The sequence below is a fragment of the Kogia breviceps genome, chromosome 7 (genome assembly GCF_026419965.1).
Source record: "Kogia breviceps isolate mKogBre1 chromosome 7, mKogBre1 haplotype 1, whole genome shotgun sequence".
In the NCBI taxonomy this organism is placed as follows: Eukaryota; Metazoa; Chordata; class Mammalia; order Artiodactyla; family Physeteridae; genus Kogia; species Kogia breviceps.
The window spans coordinates 81,579,245-81,602,548 of NC_081316.1; the positions used below are offsets into that span (position 1 = coordinate 81,579,245).

Below are 23,304 nucleotides of genomic sequence, written 5' to 3' on the forward strand. Positions count from 1 at the left end.
TTATAGGAAAAGTTCTGGGATCCTAATGTACAGCCTGGTGATTATAGTTAACAGTACTGGATTGGATATTTGAAAGTTTCTAAGAGAGTAGATCTTAAAAGTTCTCACCACAAAAAAGAAATGGTAATTATGTGAGGTGATGGAGGTATTAAGTAAACTACTGTGGTAAACATTTCACAATACGTGTGTATCAAATCAACACATCTACACCTTAAACTTACACAATGTTACATGTCAATTATATCTCAGTAAAGCTGAAAAAATTATAAGAAAAAAAAAGATATGCTAAAGGAAGTTCTCCAGGATGAAAGGAAATGATTCAAGATAGAAACTCAAATCCCCAGAAAAGAATGGAAAGCACTGAAAATGGTAAATATCTGGGTAAATACAAAAGACTTTTAGAACTTTTGCCTTTTCCCTCTTAATTTACTTACAAACCATATATCAGTTTAAAAAAAAATTGTAACATTGTCTTGTGGGGTTTATAATGTATGTAGATATACTACAAATAGTCACTTTAGCATAAAGGAAAGAAGGGTAAATATGGACCTACATGGATATAACACTTCTACAATTTATCTGGAAGTGGTAAAATATTAACTGCACATAGACAGTAAATAATTAAGGATGTATACTGTAATCACCAAGGCAGCCACAAAAATTAATAATGCAAAGAAATATAGCTAAAAAGCCAACAGATCCAGATACATATGTTAGGAAAACATGAGAACTGTCATTCTTTATTTTTATTATTTTTTTTTTGCGGTATGTGGGCCTCTCACTGTTGTGGCCTCTCCCTTTGCAGAGCACAGGTCCGGACGCACAGGCTCAGCGGCCATGGCTCACGGGCCCAGCCGCTCTGCGGCATGTGGGATCTTGGACACACAGGCTTTCAGTTGAAACCCCAAAACTCAACACTCATTAAAGAAAGATGACATAATCGAAACTTCCTATGGTCATCCACAATGTCCAAATAATCAAAAATTATTAGATATTCAAATAAGCAGGAAATGTGACTCATAATCGGGGGGGAAAGCACCGCAACAAAGAGTAGCCCCCACTCGCTGCAACTAGAGAAAAGCCCATGTGCAGCAACAAAGACCCAATGCAGCCATAAATAAATTAATTAATTTTTAAAAAATTATCCAATCTGAAGAACACAGATTATTATCAAACAGTTTAACACACATGTAACTGGAGTCCAAAAAGGAAAGAGAGAATGGGGCAGAAAAAAATATTTGAAGAAATAATAGCCCCAAATTTCCCAGGTTTGTTGAAAAACATCACCTATGGATCCAAAAAGTTAAATGAACCCCCAAGAAAAATAATTACAAAGGTACTTACATTAGTCACATCACATTCAAATTGCAGAAAACCAATAAAAAGAAGGAAAAAAGCTATCAGAAAGGGGGGGAGGAGCACATTAGATAGAAGAGGACAAGACAAGTATATAAATAATAACTAACTTCTCATCGGAAACAATGAAGCCGGAGGATAATGGAGTGACCAACTGTCAATCCAGAATTCTATATCCAGCAAAAATTATCTTCCAAAAATGAGGGTGAAATAAAGACACTTTCAGGTAAGTGAAAGCTAAGAGAACTGTCACCAGCAGAACTGCACTAGAAATGCTGAAGGAAGTTCTTCAGCCAAAGCGAAAATGATACCAGATGGAAACTCAAACCTATGTATTGGTCTCAAGAAGGGAAGAGAGTCAAAATGGGTAAATATAAAAGTTTTTTTCCTTCTCTTAATCTGTTTAAAAGATAACTGTGTTTAAAGCAAAACTAATATTGTACTATGAGCACATATGCAGCACAAAGTCTGGGATGGAGTAATTAGAACTGGACTGTTGTAAGTGTCTTATGCGGCATGGTATAATATTAACTCAAGGTATACAATGTGTGATTAAAGATGCATAGTGTAACACCTAAAACAACCACTTGAAAAACAGAAAGATATAGCTAAAAATGCAAGAGAAGCAAATGGAATACCAAAAATATTCAATTAGGTCAATATAGCTGAGAAAATTAGTATATAAAACACCTCTAGAGTAAAACAGATGAAAGAATTCCCCATGGAGAAAGTTGGCTAATAATGCAAAATACATTTTACCATAGAAACAATATGTTAAATGATGACTTTGATATAAAACCTTTGAATAAAGTTAACGAAAATAAAATTTGAGCCTGGACACCAATCTAACCACCCAATATGTTTGCTTGTTTGGAGACAAAACAATCCCACAACACACAAAGAAAAGAACATAGTAATACACAGAGCCTGTTTCCCCAACTCTGAACAACAACCAGCTTGAGACCAATCATTTTATGAAGTTTGTGAATCAAGTATTCTTAATACTTGGTATATATTGGAAATAAACTGTAAAGTCTATTAATGATTAAAATAACTTTGCTAAAAACTAACTAAAAGCCAAAAATGACATTTTAGCATCAACTAATATAAATTTTTATAGTATGTTATCTTTAACAGACAAGCAATAAAATATTCACCAATACTGAATCATTTAATTTTAGTTTTAAGAGTAGATAATATTCACATAGTTCCAAATTCAAAACTTACCAAAAAGGGTATACAATAAAAAGTCTCTGCCTCTCGCCCCCTTCTCCAGCCACCAATGGGGGGAAAACAAATAACACTAAAATATAATCAAGGGATATACATTCCCAGTTGTTTCTTGTGGGACCACAGACATGGTAACACTTTACATAACACCAGAAATAACTTTCTTTTTGAATTGGGATTATTTCAAAGTTCACAAAACAGAAACCATCTGGATGACAAGACACTCATACATGAATGCCAAAAAGGAGATCAAATGGAATGTTAAAGCATGACCAAGGAATACTGTGAGGAAACAATAAAATGAAATAAAAATATCAGCTAAGATTCTATTAAGTTAGTCCTGACCAACACATGACAGGAAATCTGCAGCAATGGAACAAACTAGAGAGTTGCGTTTCTGTGCCTAGTTCCCAAATTAGTCACTGAAGAGCCAACAGCACAAACCAGACTTACTAACTCCTGCTTATGCATCAGATCATTCCTGAAGACTGACACCAACAAAACAGACAGCATCTGTGGGATTCAAATGAACATTTGAAGAATTTACAAAGAAAAACATCAACTTATCACCACAGGCCTCCTCAGGTAAAAGGCTTCATTCTCTATACTTTCATGACTGAATTGCCAATCCTCAACTTCTAGGAATAATTCTAGCTCTTATTTGTCCTTCCCTGCTTTCAGTTTAGCCGCTTTACTAATTATTAACTTTCACCTGAGAAGTAAAAGGAGTTCAGCAAAAATGAAACTACCTGGAGGGCCCTTAGACCATGATTTCCCCAAATTATCAGAAAACCAAAAGTGGCAAGATATTTAACCACTCCTGTATTCTTAACAGGAGAATCCTAAGAGGCCACTGGCCTACTGGCCCATTACCTATGGTAAATACAAAAACCTACTCCCGACCTAAGATGCTGAACTTAAAAGCAGTTGAAAGGAGGGGATACAAATGGTTTCTAAGGAGTCTCTTATTCCCAATCTGCTTGGGACAACTGGAATTCTAGCTATATCTTTCATAATCTAAAGTCAACATTTTTACACTTTTATGGGAAACACTAGGAGTAAATTAGAAATGGGTCCCTGTGGCAAACAGGGCAAAGAGTAACATGGAAAAGCCATATTACTGCAACCAATACCTATTTCTTACTGGTAAAGACCACATCTCCAAGAAGGTAATCACATTCCCAGCCTCCTTTACAGCTAGGCTGCAGGCACATATGAAGCAAACTCAGCCAATGAGATACAACGGAAAGTCTTCTGGGATAATTTCTGGTAGAAACTGTCTTCCCTAGTAGAAGGAAAGGAGGGGGGGTAAAGAGGGAAATTTTGCATGAGGAGAAATTGCACTTCCTTTCTCTTTTTCCACCTAATGTTGTATGAGAATAGCATGCTTGGAACTGTATATGCCATCCAGGAATCATAAGGAGAATCATTATCAACACACAGAAAGATGGAAGGTACCTAAGGCTGCTGAACTTAGTGAAAAAAATTCTTTGGTATTACTTGAACAGTTTATCTTTGAGGTTCATTACATTTTTTAACTCACAGGTTAACTCTTTACAGGATGAGTAAGTCAAAGACCATAATTTCTTTTTTTTTTTTTTTTTTTTTTAAATTTATTTATTTATTTATTTATTTTTAACATCTTTATTTGAGTATAACTGTTTTACAATAGTGGGTTAGTTTCTCCTTTACAACAAAGTGAATCAGTTATACATATACATATGTTCCCATAACTCTTCCCTCTTTTGTCACCCTCCCTCCCACCCTCCCTATCCCACCCCTCTAGGTGGTCACTAAGTACAGAGGTGAACTCCCTGTGCTATGCTGTAGCTTCCCACTAGCTATCTAATTTACATTTGGTAGTGTGTATATGTCCCTGCCATTCTCTCACATCGTCACAGCTTACCCTTCCCCCTCCCCATATCCTCAAGTCCATGCTCTAGTAGGTCTGTGTTTTATTCCCTCCTACCACTAATCTCTTCATGACATTTTTTTTTTTTTTTTAGATTCCATATATATGTGTTAGCATACGGTATTTGTTTTTGTCCTTCTGACTTACTTCACTCTGTATGACAGATTCCAGGTCTATCCACCTCATTACAAATAACTCAGTTTCATTTCTTTTTATGGCTGAGTAATATTCCATTGTATATATGTGCCACATCTTCCTTATCCATTCATCTGTTGATGGACACTTAGGTTGCTTCCATGTCCTGGCTATCGTAAATAGAGCTGCAATAAACATTTTGGTACATGACTCTTTTTGAATTATGGTTTTCTCAGGGTATATGCCCAGTAGTGGGATTGCTGGGTCATATGGTAGTTCTATTTGTAGTTTTTTAAGGAACCTCCATACTGTTCTCCATAGTGGCTGTATCATTTTACATTCCCACCAGCAGTGCAAGAGTGTTCCCTTTTCTCCACACCCTCTCCAGCATTTATTGTTTCTAGAGTTTTTGATGATGGCCAATCTGGCCGGTGTGAGATGATATCTCATTGTAGTTTTGATTTGCATTTCTCTAATGATTAATGATGTTGAGCATTCTTTCATGTGTTTGTTGGCTATCTGTATATCTTCTTTGGAGAAATGTCTATTTAGTTCTTCTGCCCATTTTTGGATTGGGCTGTTTGTTTTTTTGTTATTGAGCTGCATGAGTTGCTTATAAATTTTGGATATTAATCCTTTGTCAGTTGCTTCATTTGCAAATATTTTCTCCCATTCTGAGGGTTGTCTTTTGGTCTTGTTTATGGTATCCTTTGCTGTGCAAAAGCTTTTAAGTTTCATTAGATCCCATTTGTTTATTTTTGTTTTTATTTCCATTTCTCTAGGAGATGGGTCAAAAAGGATCTTGCTGTGATTGATGTCATAGAGTGTTCTGCCTATGTTTTCCTCTAAGAGTTTGATAGTGTCTGGCCTTACATTTAGGTCTTTAACCCATTTTGAGTTTATTTTTGTGTATGGTGTTAGGGAGTGTTCTAATTTCATACTTCTACAGGTAGCTGTCCAGTTTTCCCAGCACCACTTATTGAAGAGGCTGTCTTTTCTCCAATGTATATTCTTGCCTCCTTTATCAAAGATAAGGTGACCATATGTGTGTGGGTTTATCTCTGGGCTTTCTATCCTGTTCCATTGATCTATATTTCTGTTTTTGTGCCAGTACCATACTGTCTTGATTACTGTGGCCTTGTAGTATAGTCTGAAGTCAGGGAGCCTGATTCCTCCAGCTCCATTTTTCGTTCTCAAGATTGCTTTGGCTATTCGGGGTCTTTTGTGTTTCCATACAAATTGTGAGATTCTTTTTTCTAGTTCTGTAAAAAATGCCAGTGGCAATTTGATAGGGATTGCATTGAATCTGTATATTGCTTTGGGTAATACAGTCATTTTCACTATGTTGATTCTTCCAATCCAAGAACATGGTATATTTCTCCACCTATTTGTATCATCTTTAATTTCTTTCATCAGTGTCTTATAGTTTTCTTCATACAAGTCTTTTGTCTCCTTAGGTAGGTTTATTCCTAGATATTTTATTCTTTTTGTTGCAATGGTAAATGGGAGTGTTTTCTTAATTTCATTCTCAGATTTTTCATCATTAGTGTATAAGAATGCCAGAGATTTCTGTGCATTAACTTTGTATCCTGCTACTTTACCAAATTCATTGATTAGTTCTAGTAGTTTTCTGGTAGCATCCTTAGTATTCTCTATATATAGTATCATGTCATCTGCAAACAGTGACAGCTTTACTTCTTCTTTTCCTATTTGGATTCCTTTTATTTCTTTATTTTCTCTAATTGCTGTGGCTAGAACTTCCAAAACTATGTTGAATAAGAGTGGTGAGAGTGGGCAACCTTGTCTTGTTCCTGATCTTAGTGGAAATGGTTTCAGTTTTTCACCATTGAGAACAATGCTGGCTGTGGGTTTGTCATATATGGCCTTTATTATATTGAGGAAAGTTCCCTCTATGCCTACTTTCTGCAGGGTTTTTATCATAAATGGGTGTTGAATTTTGTCAAAAGCTTTCTCTGCATCTATTGAGATGATCATATGGTTTTTCTCCTTCAGTTTGTTGATATGGTGTATCACGTTGATTGATTTGCGTATATTGAAGAATCCTTGCATTCCTGGAATAAACCCCACTTGATCATGGTGTATGATCCTTTTAATGTGCTGTTGGATTCTGTTTGCTAGTATTTTGTTGAGGATTTTTGCATCTATGTTCATCAGTGATATTGGCCTATAGTTTTCTTTCTTTGTGACGTCTTTGTCTGGTTTTGGTATCAGGGTGATGGTGGCCTCGTAGAATGAGTTTGGGAGTGTTCCTACCTCTGCTATCTTTTGGAAGAGTTTCAGAAGGATAGGTGTTAGCTCTTCTCTAAATGTTTGATAGAATTCGCCTGTGAAGCCATCTGGTCCTGGGCTTTTGTTTGTTGGAAGATTTTTAATCACAGTTTCAATTTCAGTGCTTGTGATTGGCAAAGACCATAATTTCTGAACTGATGTTCTCAATTACTTAACAAAATTACAGTCCACATGCATTTGTTGAGCACCTACTATGTTCCACACACTACGCAAGAAAGCTTTTATGTGCATTACTTTAATTATCAAAATAGCCCCATAAGGTATTATAATTATCGTTATTTTACAGATAAGAAACATGAGGCTCACAAAAGTTTAAGTAACTCGTGGTAACTTGTGGCCAAATTCACATAATTAATAAAAATTAACAACTAGGATTCGTACCCAGGTTGTATATCTCTAAGCTGGTACTCATTCCAGTAGCTGTAATCAGCTACCCTACCACTCAGATCAACTCACCATCTCTCATATGTATATACTTGGGTGTGGCTAAAAAGACAAAATCAAGGAAAAGTGCACATAAAATTTCTTCAATACTTCTGTTCTTAACCCAAGTGGTGAGTAACTTTTATTATTACTCCTTAGTTTAATTCCATATGGCTCTGTTTAAAAAATTCTCCCTCTCAGGATTTACATCAAGTTCTAATTTGAAAGAATACTGGATTGAGAAACAATGATTGCTGAATGAATGAAAAAGACCAGGGTCCAGCACCTGACCTGCTACTTCCAATTTTCATCATATCCACTGACTGCAAGTCACATTAAGTTCCACTAAGAAAAAATGCTGCCATTTAAATTGATACAATACCCTATCACTTACTGATACAATTTTTATTTATACTTATTAAAAGAGCTCTTTTAAACTTGTTAGACTTTTTAAAAATATTTATTTATTTATTTGGCTGCGCCAGGTCTTCGTTGCAACATGCTGGATCTTTTAGTTGTGGTGTGCGAGATCTTTAGCGGTGGCATGCGGGATCTAGTTCCCTGACCAGGGATCAAACCCGGGCCCCCTGCATTGGCAGCATGGAGTCTTAGCCACTGGACCAATGGGGAAGTCCCCATTAATTAGATTCTTAGCATGTATTACTCTTGTGCACAATTTTTAAAAGGTAAATGAAATAAATTGTTGCATAAACTGGTCACACTCAGGCTCAAACTCTTCTGAATCACTTTTTTGAATCAGTCATTACTGTTTTTCCACACAGTATCATCCTCTGTGCCATCAAAAGCCTGGGTGGGGGGCTTCACTGGTGGCACAGTGGTTAAGAATCCACCTGCCAATGCAGGGGACACAGGTTCAAGCCCTGGTCCAGGAAGATCCCACATGCCGCAGAGCAACTAAACCATGTGCCACAGCTACTGAACCTGCGCTCTAGGGCCCACAAGCCACAACTACTGAGCCCACATGCCACAACTACTGAAGCCCTCGTGCCTAGAGCCCAAGCTCTGCAATAAGAGAAGCCACTGCAATGAGAAGCCCGTGCACCGCAACGAAGAGTAGCCCCGCTCGCTGCAACTAGAGAAAGCTGTGCGCAGCAATGAAGACCGAATGCGGCCAAAAATAATAAATAAATAAATAAATTTATTTTACAAAAGCCTGGGTGATCCAACATTTGTATTCAAACCATTATCTCTGGGATTTTCTTCCAAGCCTGCTGCTAACTACTCTGCAAGTTCTGTGCACAAAGAGACAAGGACAAACACATCACAACCAAAAGCAACTGTAAGATGTATCTGGATTTCAGAAATATAAGAATGTAAAAAAAAATGTGCTTCTCAGAATTAATAAAACACAATAACTTACTTTGTTACCTTTTATAAGACAACATCCTATAGCTACCAATGGTGAATATCTACCATGCTTGGCATTTCACCTATCTCATTTAATTTTTACAGAAAAGCAAAAAGGTAAGCATTAACCTTGTTTTATATACATGAAATATGAGGCTCAGAGAACCTTAGTAACTTGTCCTAGATTATCCAGCATTAGTGACAGAGCTGGGTTTCAATCTCTGGTCTATCTTCAAAGTCCTTATTCTTTTCACCACTTCAGTGTTTCTCAAAATTTAGGGCACATAAGAATTACCTCAGGTGATTCTTCCACAGAGTGGGAAAAATATTGCAAATACTGCATATATTTGCAAATCATATAGCTGATAAATCTTTAAAGAACTTTCACAACTCAATAAGAAAAAGACAAATAACCCAATTTAAAAATGGGCAGAGGATTTGAATAGACATTTCTCCAAAGAAGATATGCAAATAGCCATTAAGCACATGAAAAAATGCTCAACTTCATAAGCTATTAGGGAAATGCAAATCAAAGCCACAATATGATACCACTTCACACCTACTAGAATGGCTATAATCAAAAGACATACAATAACAAACACTGGTAAAAATGTTTAGAAACTGGAACGTTCATACATTATAGCTAGCAGGAATATAAAATGGTACAGTCACTTTGGAAAACAGTTTGAAAAGTTCCTCAGAAAGTTAAACATATCATTACCATATGACCCAACAATTCCACTACTAGGTATATATCTAAGATAAATGAAAACATTAAGTCCACAGAAAAATTTGCTCAAAGGAACATGATTCATAATAGCAAAGAAGTCCATCAACTGAGGAACAGGTTAATAAAATGTGGTATATCCATACAGTGGAATATTATTCTGCAATAAAAAAGGAATGAAGTATTGATGCTATAACATGGATGAAAGTTGAAAACATTATGCTAGTAAAAGCCAGTCACCAAAGACCACATTTTGTATGATTCCATTTATATAGATTCTGCTTCTACAGAGAGCAAAAGTAATAATTGCTTAAGGCTGGATAAGGTGATGGGAAGTGACTGTTAATAGGTAGTTTCCTGTAGGAGGGACAAAAATGTTCTAAAGTTAAAGTATCGTGATGGTTGTACAACCATATGAATATACAAAAAACTTTAAATGGGTTAATTGCATGGCAAGTGAATTAGATCTCAATAAACCTGTTTTTAAAAAAATCCTCTAGACCAGATTACCTCTAAGTTTCCCTTTTAGACATAAAGGTCTCTGAGACAATGAAAAAAAGTCTCAGAGCTTCCATCAACAGACTTCAGAATCCAATCCCCAGTGACTCCCATGAACCTACAGTTTAGAGAAGGCAACGTATAGCATAGCAATTCCTCACTTGAGGTCACTAGACCTCCAGATGTCTGCAAAGAAAGGACAAGTGCTTCTTGAGCCAGGTTAAATTTTTCAGAATATCTGTGAGAAACCACACATACCCTCAACCTGCTCTGAGGTAAAGTTTAAGTATCTTTGCTTTTGGCTGGACTCATGTTACTAGTTTTAAAATACTGACGCAAAGCTGACTGACAGCTCAGTATATGAAAAGTGAAAAACAAAACAAAAAATGTACTTTTTGATATGCAAAATGTTTCCAAAAATGGGAGCCATGATGAGTTCCTTGTTTAGAAGCTTGGGAAATACAGATATAGGGGAAAGTACACTAGTCTAGAAATTAGGAGAAATAACTGAAGAGTCCACCTCAATATGATTCACTTCCTATCAAATGTCTCGGTTTCCATTTTCATCTATAAAATCAGCAAACATCACAGTATCCCCCTGACTCTAAAATTATATGACTTTTCAATATTATATAATGACCTAAAAATGTCTGCTAAGAAGGTAATTCTTTATATTCTGCATCCCTGCAAAGAACTTTCTTTACTGACTCGAGTTAGCACATCATAAGAATAAACAAGAAATACATTATATTAATAAACAACACATAGGCTCTAGTATTTAGAAACTTACTTATAAGTAGCCCTAGAAAGCAAAGAGAGAATAAAAAATAATAAACTAAAAAGAAAGTAAAGTGTGCTAGTCTACTGCTGACAGCAAAAGCAACAGGAAACACTTCAGTATAAAAATCTCCCCAAAGCATGGAATGTCCCTGATTAACAACAAATGAGTTGTCTTTCCTTCTCCTACTTTACTCCAACACACCAGCTTCTACATGCACCCCTGGAACTCAGATGAACTGAAGAAAGGGAAGAGAGCAAAGGAAAAAAACTATATCATAATTGATCTCCTTTCAAAATTCCAGAAGATGAGAAGGGGGGAGGGGAGTGGGAACTAGCCATAACCCAGAATAAAATTTTCCTATTTACAGCTTAATGTGTTGCGGTCTTTTTTTTTTTTTTTAACTTTTTATAAAGTCAAAAAATTTCTCTCTGCTTACTTACTTCTTTATGTCAAGAATAAAAGGTATTTGCACTTTGGGGGGTGAATTTATACTAATTTAAATTGAGCATAACACTAGTGAGAAGGAGAGCTATTTGTGGGATTTGGGGGAGGAAGGTGGTGAGAGCCTCAAAAAAGGAAAAGCAGGCAAGATCCTTTACAACATAATACTTATAAAAATCCAAGTTCAGAGATTTCTAATGAATTTTTTAAAAGGTCATTCCACTTGCTAAGACAAATCAACAAAGCCAGACCACTTCCTCCTCAAGCAATTAAAGTTATGAGTATTGAGAGTAGAAAATTTTCAAATTCCAATTCAGTATTACCATTGGGGAAAGAAAAAGCAAATCAGAAACCTAAACTCATGTTTTAGGTGGTAATACAGTATTCTGCTCACAACTATATAGGAATGAAGGGATTCATCCCATTTATTTAATACAAAGAAAAACACACTGACTCCTTTAAAATAATAAAGAATCCATGAATCCTTGGAGCACCAACAGTCTCTGTATTTACATATTATATATAAATACAGATATACTCTACATCAAATAGCCACAGTACATTTTAAAGTGCCTATATGAATCAAATTAAAACACAAGCTCAGGGCTTGAGGGTCCGCCTGCCGATGCAGGGGACGCGGGTTCGTGCCCCGGTCCGGGAGGATCCCACATGCCGCGGAGCGGCTGGGCCCGTGAGCCATGGCCGCTGAGCCTGCGCGTCCGGAGCCTGTGCTCCGCAACAGGAGAGGCCACAACAGTGAGAGGCCCGCGTACCGCAAAAAACAAAAAAACAAAAAAAACCACAAAGCTCAACAGTGACCAGGGGACACGGGTTTGTGCCCCGGTCCGGGAAGATCCCACGTGCCGCGGAGCGGCTGGGCCCGTGAGCCACGGCCACTGGGCCTGCGTGTCTGGAGCCTGTGCTCCGCAACGGGAGAGGCCACAACAGTGAGGCCCGCGTACCGCAAAAAAAAAAAAAAAAAAAAAAAAAAAAATCTCACTTAGACACAGATAAGCTGCATTTAAATATAACCAGTTACATTCATTTAACAATTCTGCCAGCTGTTTACAAAGGGTACAAATATACAAAAATGAATAAGACTTAGCCTCTGACTTCAAGGAATTCACATGAGGGGGGAAGCCAGAGCATGTACAAAATCAAAATTCTTTGAGATCACAGAGAAGATCAAACTTGTAAACTTAGTGGTAACCAGAATTTGCAGGTGAAAATTAGGAGGGCACAAAGACATGAATGTCGATAACACAATTAGATAACCAGAAGTCGTAAGTGGCCAGGGCAGGGGGAATAAGGAGAAAGGATATGCATGGGCATGAAATGGTAATAACTAAGCCAGGAAATGAAGCTTGTAGCTTGTACCTAGGTTGCAAAGGGCCACATGTGCTATGACAAAGTGTTTGGTCTTTATCCAGAAGACCACAGAGAACCTGATACGTAATAAACAATGTTATTAGAGGGACCTCCCTGGTGGTGCAGTGGTTAAGAATCTGCCTGCTGGGTGGGAGGGAGAGAGATACAAGAGGGAAGAGATATGGGGACATATGTATATGTATAACTGATTCACTTTGTTATAAAGCAGAAACTGGTACACCACTGTAAAGCAATTATACTCTAATAAAGATGTTAAAAAAAAAAAAGAATCTGCCTGTCAGTACAGGGGACACGTTTAAGCATGTTTAAGGAAGATCCCACATGCCATGGAGCAACTAAGCCCGTGCACCACAACTACTGAGCCTGCGCTCTACAGCCCATGAGCCACAACTACTGAGCCCACACGCCACAACTACTGAAGCCCACGTGCCTAGAGCCCGTGCTCCACAATGAGAAGCTCGCACACCACAAAGAGTAGCCCCTGCTCACCACAACTAGAGAAAGCCCATGCGTAGCAACGAAGACCCAATGCAGCCAAAAATAATAATAAATTAATTTTTTTTAAAAAGAAAATAAATAAATAAACAATTATTAGAAAGTTAATTGGTAACAAAGTGGAAAACAGATTTAAAAGGAGAGATTGGGAGGTGGAAGATATGAGAACACTACAGTAATAATTAGGATATTACCACAACAACGCTAGTGAAATGTGATGAAGTCAGAAATAATACAAACAACTAAACAGTAGCAACAGGATCAACAATCTACATCAACTTAGCAGTGACGTGTCCATATAGCTGACCATAAGTCAAGGTACAAGCAACAGGGGAAACAGAGAATATGCAAAAAAGAGGTCTTTTGAATATAATCAAAAGGACTTAATGACTACTGACTATCCATACCCCACAGAGGATCTTTACTTACAAACGAATTTTGCTTTCCTAAACTACAAAAATATAAAATACCTTCGGTTCACTGAATAGATGTTAAAAGCTTAATTCATGGGCTTCCCTAGTGACGCAGTGGTTGAGAATCTGCCTGCCAATGCAGGGGACACAGGTTCGAGCCCTGGTCTGGGAAGATCCCACATGCCACGGAGCAACTGTGCCCGTGAGCCACAATTACTGAGCCTGCGCATCTGGAGCCTGCGCTCCGCAACAAGAGGCCGCGATGGTGAGGTCCGCGCACCGCGATGAAGAGTGGACCCCACTTGCCACAACTAGAGAAAGCCCTCGCACAGAAACGAAGACCCAACACAGCCATAAATTAATTAATTAATTAACTTAAAAAATAAATAAATAAAATTTAAAATAAATAAATTAAAAAAGCTTAATTCGTAACCATATGAAAAGTTTCAGGTGTCTTGCACAGGAATTATTTAAGTCTAAAAATTTCCCTGTGTCCACGAGAAAAACAAAGAAACAAATACAGAATTAAAATAGAGTAGTTTTCACCTGTAACTAACACAACTTTGTTAATCACCTATACGCCAATATAAAATAAAAAGTTAAAAAAAAAATAAGAGTAGTTTTCAGTCAGAAAACAATGATCTTGGTATATCCAAGTTTGGATGAGTCTAAATTAATATGCCTTAGTTAGAAACCCTGAAAAGATACGTAAATAGTAGAAATATTAATTTAATTTAGTATCTAAATTAAATATGGGGGGGAAAGGAACTCTAAGTAAAAATCTTTGGGCTACAAACAATTCAGCTATCCAAACACATATAATTTTATTATAATAACATATAGTTAATATTTTTCATGAAACCAACATGAGGTTGTGCACCACAGGAAAAAATAAGTAACTGATGAGGCTTACAGACCCAATTCCAATTTAATAAATGTATTAATAAAGGCAAATAATTGCAGCGACTGTTTCAACATGCAAATCGTTTTCCTTTACAAAGATGTTTGTTGAACTGTCAGTTTGTATTATAGGATTGTTAAAACAGTGGTGTTTCTTTCAATAAAATGAGTCATGATTACCTCTATAAAAAAAGACATTGACTTTCACAAGGCTGGCAAGACGTCTTATCTTTTAAATTCAAAGTTATCTTGAATAGGGATACAAGTAACTTTAATGATAAAATATGATAAACACATTTCCCACTAAATTTAATGTTCAAAGACAAAGTTATATTTATCATGTTGTAATAATCATCTGAGATTGACTGGCTCACCCCCAGATATTAACCATTAACCATGTGTGAGTTTAAAATTCCAAGGGAAATCGTAGGTCAATAAATGTAGAAAGGTCAATTTAGCAGAAAAATTATTTAAATAAGAATTTCTATTTCAGTGATTATAATCTGACTGATAAACTTGTAAGAACCGTGTTTTTTTCATAATAGTATGTGTAAGTTATAGGTTTCTCCACTAAAGGAAAAAAAGTTTGTATTGTGTTAATTCCAGTTATAATTTCTAGCTGAGTCAAAGCTCTAACAGCCTTAAAGCAGGAAATCCAAAAGGAAATTCCATCATCAGTTCCTGGGGCTTGGTAATGCAAAGGTTGTTTGAAATAGAGATACAGAAGTTCTCAAACTATTTACTATAACCTTACCTCATATCTTCAAGCAAATCACATTCTGCTTGATGTTTGGCTTGAAGTTTTGTCATCTGCTCAACTTGAATGTTTTTCAGTTCTTGTGTAACTTTCACCTAAAATATACCATATATTTGTGAGGCCTTACTGCAACTTTAACAACAAAAAAATTACTTAAGGAAATTACGAAATACTTGTCAGAATATATAACTCTTACTTGCCTCTCCCCTGAGGACCATAAACCCATTATTAGCCATATAATTTTCTTTACTGCAGATAATTAATGAAAAAACTAGCTAAAACAACCTGAAGCAGAGACTAAACGAAAGTACACGAGTATAAAAATTACAGATTAAAGAGGTGCAAAATAAACTGCCAGTCATTTCATTTCACGTACAAGCTCAATACATATCCAGATCTTTAGAAGAGTCTGTCTTCTATTTCTTCCAAAAAGGATACAAAGACATTAAAGCATCAGGAGAGGTGAGCAGAGTGTAGATGGGAGAAGTGGGCATAAGAATGCCTAACATCTCATGACCGAAACTTACACAGTCATGAAATTATAATCATGAATCAACTACATAAATTATTCCATAATGGCTACGAGAAGCACACTCTCAGGACGATGCCCTCGACTTGCTGGACAGCACATCAAATCACAATCTCTTTCTCACAAAGGAGAAAGCAAAAGTGACCTTCCAGCATATGCAGTGCTTTTAAGCCACCACAGCAAGCCGGTCCCCATGGCGTTTCCACTTCAAACAGCTAGAACAGTATATGCAAACCGGCCAGCACCTCGCCCGCCAGGCCGGGATCCAAGTTACAGTGGGCCTGGAACCCCCATCGCCGAAGCAGAGCTACCGGAAGGGTAAGTGTACGTGTGTGAAAGAAAAAGACTCACTTAACCGGAGAACCCGGGTTAAGAAAGAGAAAAAAGAGGGAGCAGACACGAACGAGTTAGGCATTCATTCAGCAAATGTTTGCCCACAAGGGGAGGACAGAACAGCCTCCTCCACCCAGAGGAGACACTCAGTAACCATCTGCAGGATTGAAAAGACAAGGACACAGCCTCAGTCCCTGGGAAAACTCGGAGGACACTGAAACAGTTCTGGAAGGGCGAAGCGGGGAAGCTGACAAGCCCGGAGCACCCGTCACTCCGTCACTCCCACCCGAAGCCCAGATCACAGCTCACACGCCAAGCACGGCCCGGTTCTCGCTCTCCTGGGGACAGACCCACCACCTTCCTCGCCCCCTAGTCGGAGGGGCGGGGCAGGAATGGGGAAGAGAAAGACAGGACCGTTCGATGCTTAATTTCTCGTTTTCCCTTGGGGTGGGGGTGACTATTGCGACTTCTCTTCGGTCGCCCCGTGGGAAAAGCGGGCCAAACATTAAGGCTAGGCTGGAAACAAATTCCCTGTAAATTTGCCAATGGGGGAGGGTGGCGACAAGCGGGCGGAGGGCTCAAACCTGGTGCAGACTAAACAATCACACAAGCAAAAGGCTCTGCAAGCTGCAGGGGCTCCCCCGCCTCCCCTCGGTGCAGCCCCGAGAAAGCACTTTGCAGAGAGCAGCACTGCCATGCGCGCTCGCTCTCTCGCTCTCTCTCTCACACACACGCACACCCGAAACTCTTATGAAATGTCTGGGGATGGGGGGGGTCTACCGCGCGGTGGAGGAGACGAGCCCTGGCCGCCCCTCCGACGCGAAGGCACCAAACACGCTAGACCCCCGCCAGGAGCCGGCGGCAACTCAGTGACAAGCCCGAGAAGACGGCGGTCACGGCCCCTTGCGCAAAGGGGGAGGGGGCGCAGTGGTCGCCCCAGCCGCGTTCCTTGTACGCATCCCCCCCAAAACCTCAAAGACCCCCAGCTGCATTCTCACCTTCCTCGGCGGCGGCTGCATGATGCTGAAGGGACATCAATCTTCCTCCGACGGCGGCGTAAGTGAGGAGGGGAGGAGGAGGGCCAAGAGGAGAAGGCCGCCCAGCGAGCGGGCGTGTGCTCGTGTGTGTAAGGAGAGCCTGAGAACGAGGACTCGCCCCGGAGGGAGCAAGGCCGGCGGATGGCAGGACAACCCGGGTCCGAGGGTGAGTATGAAGAGAAGGAGGAGAAGCGCCGAGAAGGCCTGGGCTCAGGCGGCCCTGGGGGTGTGTGAGGCAAGGAGGCGGAGACCGCGAGGGGGCGGGGGCCCGGGTGCGGGGGCGCAGGCTCTCCTACCTCGCCGAGAGGCTCTCGAGGAGCACCCCCGTCGTCCGGTTCCCTGCCCGCCGCGGCTATCCACCCGCCGCCAATTCCGCGGGTCCTCAGACGCGGCGCCCCCCGCCCCCACTCAGGCAGCCTGGCCCTCGCTGGGCCCAACACCCCCACCCGGCCGGAGGAGGTGGAAGGCGGCGCCGCACTCTCCGCTTGGGTTCCTCCACTCAGGCCACGGGAATTTCCGGCCCCAGCGCGTGGCGCAGCGCCCCGCTCCGGCGGCGGAGGGAATAGCTTAGGCCAGAGCTGGGTTCGAGGGGCCGGCCCTGGCTGCAGGGAGGGAGCGTGACCGCTGCGCGGAGCTCCGTATCGCGGCGGTGGACGGGAGGAGCTAACGGATCGGTCGGCGAATGAGGGGGTAAAAATGCTACCGCAGCACGAAAATCCCCCCGTTCTCTCCGAGAATGGCACGTTCCAAACGCCTCCTGTTGTCCCTCCCCCACAGTGGGAGCCAGCTGGGGGCTTCCCGCGCGCTTTCCCGCCAGCCGCGGCGCGCGCCCCCGGTTGGGGGCGCGCACGTGGGCGGGAGAGCGCTTTGCGCCGACGCACGCGCATAAGGCGCCCCCGCCTCCTGCCTCCTGCCGGAGTGGGGTGTGTGTGTGTCTGTGTGTGAAAATGAGGGGGACAGCATGTCTGTGGCAGGAGGAGAGTCCCGTTTTTTGCTTCTTGGCCCTCCAACACCCCTCTCCCCTCGGGCGGATGAGAGCCTGGCCGGTCTAGGCATTAAGGAGCAAGCGTGGACAAGTCCTTTCTCAGCGGCCGAGGGTGCCTGGCTTGGGGGAGGGCGTCTAGTTGCCCTGCAAAGAAAAAATCGCTTCACTGCTAAAGGGCGTCCACGTCAAAGAGTGTGGACTGCTAGAGGACCATGAGGTTGTTAAGGCCAGGATCCCCATTTCACAAATGGGAGACAGAGGAGTGGAGACCTTATGAAGATTACACAGCAGGACTAGAATATCTGGGTAACTAAGTGTTCTCTGGGTTATAGAGAAACAGGTGCCAATGACAATCATGAGGAAAAATAAAGGAGGCAGCAGGGGCAATAGAGGAAAGCTCTTGAATGGGAGTGAGGACCTCTTGGTGCCAGTCCACTCTGCCTGCCCTTGGCTGGCTGGATGAGCTCTGGCTTCCTCATCTCCCAGTGAGGATGTTCCGGGCGGCTCTCCCCACCCCAACTTCCTCGTCTATTCAGACCATCTGGGGCTAGGGATATCAGCCTCCCTTGAGGTCCTTCGAAGAATGAAAATACCTCTTGCAGAGCCATAGGGCTGTGTGAGCTGTGTGAAGGGTGAATTAGATCAACCAAGTTTTATCAGAAGTTGGGGTCTCAAACACCTATTCTCAGAAATATGGTCAGGCAAAAGAGGAAGGTGAGTGAAGCTTGGAGAGACCCAAATAAGTTGCCCAATGCCACTTGGCCAGAAATTGGGAAGATGGAACAACCTAGGTTGTTTACATTGTTAGCCTAGATTCTTGTATAGGAAGGTGGTAGAATCAGAGCTATGCTTGAGTCAGATTAATCTGTATAGGAATTAGGAGACCAGGCTTGCTATTCCTGAAGCCATTTCCTTGAAGCCATTCAAAAGTGCACCCTTTATCAGAGTCCTCAGTTACTATCAGGGAAGGCCTGAGGCAAGGGAACAGGTGGCTGGAGGCCCAGCTCCCTGACAGCTGTGGGGCTGGCAGCTGGAGGTAGCCAGGCTGAGCTCCAGTCTCAGTTCCACCACCAATTCACTGTGAGGTGTTGACCTAGTCAGTTCACCTCGTTCAACCTTTATTACCTCACTTGTAAAAATGGGGATCTAATACCAGCCTCACAGTCTTGTTGTATTAAATAGAATTTCTCCTACCATGTGGCCTGGCACATAGTGCTCAATAAATGCTTTCTAATTCATCCTTTATTCAAAAAATATTTGCTAAGGTCCTGCTTTGTGCCAAGCCTTGGGCCAGACACTGGGGACACAAGGATGAGCAAGAAAAAATCAGCCTGGGCCTTCACCATGGCTGAGTTCCAGACTAACCATTCCATAAATGACACCAGGCTAGTGGCAGGAAGGGGTAACAGTGCTTGCCCAGATGAGCCCTGCACACAAAAGGTGCTTAACAAAGATTTGCTGAATCCTAGTCCTTGGTGTAGCTAGTCTGGCCCAGAAATTATCCTCCCTTTACTGGAAGTGAGCACTGGGGGTATAAAGGTGCTGGATGTTGGGAGACTTGGGATCCAGCCTCTATCACTGGTCTGCTGGGCCTTCTCTGGGCCTTGGTCCCCAATTGCAGAGTAAGGTAAGTGAATGAGCCTGGAACTTAGTAGGCTCTTCACAGCTGAAGTCAAACCCTGGGGCTTTATTTTATGGATTTATTAGGGTACCCTCCACCTAATTTGCCATTATTCTGAAAACAGGAATGGCACTGACTTTCTGGAATGATTTCCTTTACAGGTGTTATATAAAGCTAATGGGCGGGACTTCCCTGGTGGCGCAGTGGTTAAGAATCTGCCTGCCAATGCAGGGGACATGGGTTCGATCACTGGTCCGGGAAGATTCCACATGCCGCGGAGCAACTAAGCCCATGCGCCACAACTACTGAGCCTGCGCTCTAGAGTCTGTGAGCCGCAACTACTAAAGCCCACGTGCCTAGAGCCCGTGCTCCGCAACAAGAGAAGCCACTGCAATGAGAAGCCCGTGTACCACAACGAAGAGTAGCTCCCACTCACCGCAACTAGAGAAAGCCCGTGCGCAGCAACAAAGACCCAATGCAGCCAAAAATAATAAATAAATAAAATAAAATAAAATGTATTAAAAAAAAAAAAAAAAAGAAAGCTAATGGGCGACACCAAATGGGCTTACCTGTTAACTGCTTTCTCAAAAAATGTGGTTTCTGGGACTTCCCTGGCAGAAGGCCTGGGTTCGATCCCCAGTCAGGGAACTAAATCCCACATGCATGCCGCAACTAAGAGTTTGCATGCCACAACTGAGAAGCCCACGTGCCGCAACTAAGGAGCTCTGGAGCCGCAACTAAGATCCAGTGCCGGGACTTACCTGGTGGTCCAGTGGTAAAGAATCTACCATCCAATGCAGGGGACGTGGGTTCGATCCCTGGTCAGGGAACTGAGATTCCCACATTGCCACAGGGCAACCAAGCCCGTGCGCCACAACTACTGAGCTCGAGTGCCTCAAAGAGAGAGCCTACATGCAGCAAACAGCAGATCCCATGCGCCACAACTAGAGAGAGAAAACCCACACGCTGCAGCTAGAGAGAAGCCCGCATGCCACAACGAAGAGCCCACACTCCAAGGACAGATCTCGCGTGCCTCAACAACGATCCCGCGTACCACAGCTGAGACCCGATGCAGCCAAAAAAAAAGGAAGACGACCCAGTGAAACCAAATAAATAAATTTTTTTAAAATGTGGTTTCTTTTAAAATGTGTTTAGTATTTACCAAGTGCCTTTTCCAACTTTTCCAAGCTAATCTTCACTGTAATCCTATGAGAGAGTATTGTTTTCTTCATTTTACAAATGGGGAACCAGAGGCTCAGTGAAGATAAGTGACTTGCCCTCAAGTGATGGATTTGGGACCAGAACCCAGTTCTTCTTCTGTTCACCTCTATGAGGAATGTTCAAAGGAATTGGGAGAGTTCACCCAGGAAAAAAGGAGACTCAGGAGGATACAATCTGTATGTTCCAAACTCCACAGGGATGGGGAAGGAGATTTCTGTGACATGTAAGCCTGACTAAAATGTACCCTTTGAACCAGGCTGGGGACTTCCAGAACCTTGCTCCTTCAGTGCAGGCAAGCACTGTGTTACCAGTAAGATCTCTTGAGATTCTTTGGGGGAAATGCCACAAAGCTTTCCTGTGGCCACAGAGCAGCATGCACTGTGGCCCCAGAGACCGAACTGAAACAGATCTCAGCTGCATCTAAGGAAGGAGGTTTTCCAGGCAGAGCTGCCCCTGGAGGGGGTGAGCTCCCCCATCCCTGGGTCTGTGCAAGCAGGTGCTGGCTCCCTTCCATCAAGGAGGCCACAGATGGGATTCTCACCCTGGGAAGGAATTGATAACAGCTACCATTTATTTCACCTCTTCCACATTTCAAGCGTTGAACTAGGCGTGTTATTTACACTGTTTCTACACCCTCACAACAACCCCTAATGATACATATGACCCATTTCACAGATTTCACAAACTGAGGCCCAGAAGTGAAATGACCTACCCAAGGTCACACAGCTGGGCCAGGAGAGCCAGGCCTGGCCCCTGGCTACCTCTGGCTCTGAAGCTATGCTCTCCCTCCAGCAGGCTTGCTGCTGTGAAGTCTCCTGGAAGTAATGTGATTCTAAGTTTAAGTCAGAGCCAGGACTGAAAGTTGGCCTGGAGCAGATATAAGAGCGGGCACTGGAAGACGAGCTATTCCAAAATTCCACAGGGCTCCCGGGAGAAACCTCAGGGAGGCAAAGTATGCAGCAGCACTTGAGCATGGCTAGAATGTGAACAGCACCCCACCCTACCCTGGTCCAGAATGGACACATGGAACAGGTTGGCACTCCATCCAAGGCTTTCTCCAGAGAAGATGGCCACCATCCCATCTGCCCATTCTGCACCAAGGCACCCTTACCCTTCCTGCAGCTGGGATTCAAAACCCCCTCTACTCCCTTTCCTGCTCTGTCATTATCCCCCACTCACATTGTCACGGGCTGCTCAGGAATACCTGTCAGCCCATCCAGATGCCAGCTGTCCCCTGCCTGAGCCCCACCACCCCAACCTGGGGATGATGCTGCAGACCATGCAGCCTGTGAACCCCACCCCCATTCACTTCCCTTCTACCTAGTCATCTTTCACCCTCCACCTCCATCCCCCACACACATAATTGGCCTTTGCTTCTGCCTGAGGTGATCTCTCAACACAGGCCTCTGGTCAGCCTGTTGTAGAAATGTGCCTGTCTCCTCCACTAGTCAGCTCTCCAGACAATCACAGCCCACTGGAGTGAGGCTTCAAGATCTGTGGCCACAAGAAGAGGGTAGAGGCTCTCCCTAGGCCACAAAGTGACTTTGTGGCAGAACTAGACCTTGGATTCCATCCAGCATCAACAAGCCCCTTATTCTGGCCTCAGTTGTAAGCAGGTCTTTAGGGTGAGACCCAGGCCCTGTACTCCAGCAACTCCCAATCTCGACACATGGACCAAAGGTTTAACAGTGAGTCCAGGTCATGCAGGGCAGCCCAGGAGAGTCGGGTAGCAGGGATCTACGGCCAGAGGTGAGTTCCCGAGAGGCAGGCACTGGGGCAGGGAATTAGGTGGTCAGCTGGTGCCCCTGTCAAGGAGTGTTACAGCTTGGATGGAGAGTCAGGAGACAGTCCCAGGGCTACAGTAGGAGCTAAGAGTCACATGATGTTGACATTAGGAGGCAGGAAACCACGGTTCTAGTCTATCTTTGCCAGGCACTTGCCGAGTGTGACCTTTGGCACATTGCAAATTTTGGCCTGTGTTCCTCCTAGGGGGGTGGGTGCAGTTTAAATGAAAGAACAGGTACGTGATCTCCAAAAGGCTGGGGAGCTATGTAGGCAAGTGACTACTCATCCTGGGATACATTAAGGAAGGCTGAATGACTGCCAAGTGGGATGCTGACCGAGGCTTCCCACTGGGAGCTGCACTGTGATTACAGTTCTGTGAAGCTAGGACCGATGGGTAAAACAGTCAGGTTTGGGTGGAGGGGTGACATCACAGGGATTTGGGGTCAGGCACACCTGGGTTAGATGTCCACCTCCTCCTCTGCCAAGCTTTGGGTTCTTGACCAAGTCCTGAAACCTCTTTTAAACCAAGTTCCCTTGTCCATAAAAGAGGAATAATTATTCTTTGCAGGGTTGTGATGGGAATTAAATGGGAATGTTTATATAAAATGCCTGCAATCATACTGCCTACAAATGTGAGTTTCCTCTGTGCGTACATGTG

The 23,304-nt window shown here is 42.3% G+C and overlaps 1 protein-coding gene and 1 long non-coding RNA gene across 7 annotated transcripts in view; one reads left to right on the plus strand and one right to left on the minus strand.

Annotated features, from left to right (window-relative positions):
* FCHSD2 (FCH and double SH3 domains 2) overlaps nucleotides 1-17,884 on the minus strand; it is a 316,584-nt gene extending 298,700 nt beyond the window's left edge. For 4 of the 6 annotated variants that reach the window (XM_059069671.2, XM_067038840.1, XM_059069672.2 and 1 more), the window contains exons 1-2: nucleotides 16,996-17,690; nucleotides 15,133-15,230 (exon numbers count right to left, since the gene is read on the minus strand). In XM_059069671.2, the coding sequence (XP_058925654.1) occupies nucleotides 15,133-15,230; nucleotides 16,996-17,016 (119 nt within the window). In that variant the 5' untranslated portion in view covers nucleotides 17,017-17,690. Of the gene's footprint in view, nucleotides 1-15,132; nucleotides 15,231-16,995 lie in introns of all 6 variants that reach the window. The other 2 variants (XM_059069670.2, XM_067038839.1) reach the window with 2 other exon arrangements.
* LOC136794516 (uncharacterized) lies at nucleotides 16,153-20,773 on the plus strand. The gene is made up of 2 exons (XR_010841432.1): nucleotides 16,153-17,200; nucleotides 19,802-20,773. It is a non-coding gene; the product is annotated as an uncharacterized lncRNA (long non-coding RNA).
* The last annotated feature ends 2,531 nt before the right edge of the window (nucleotides 20,774-23,304 follow it).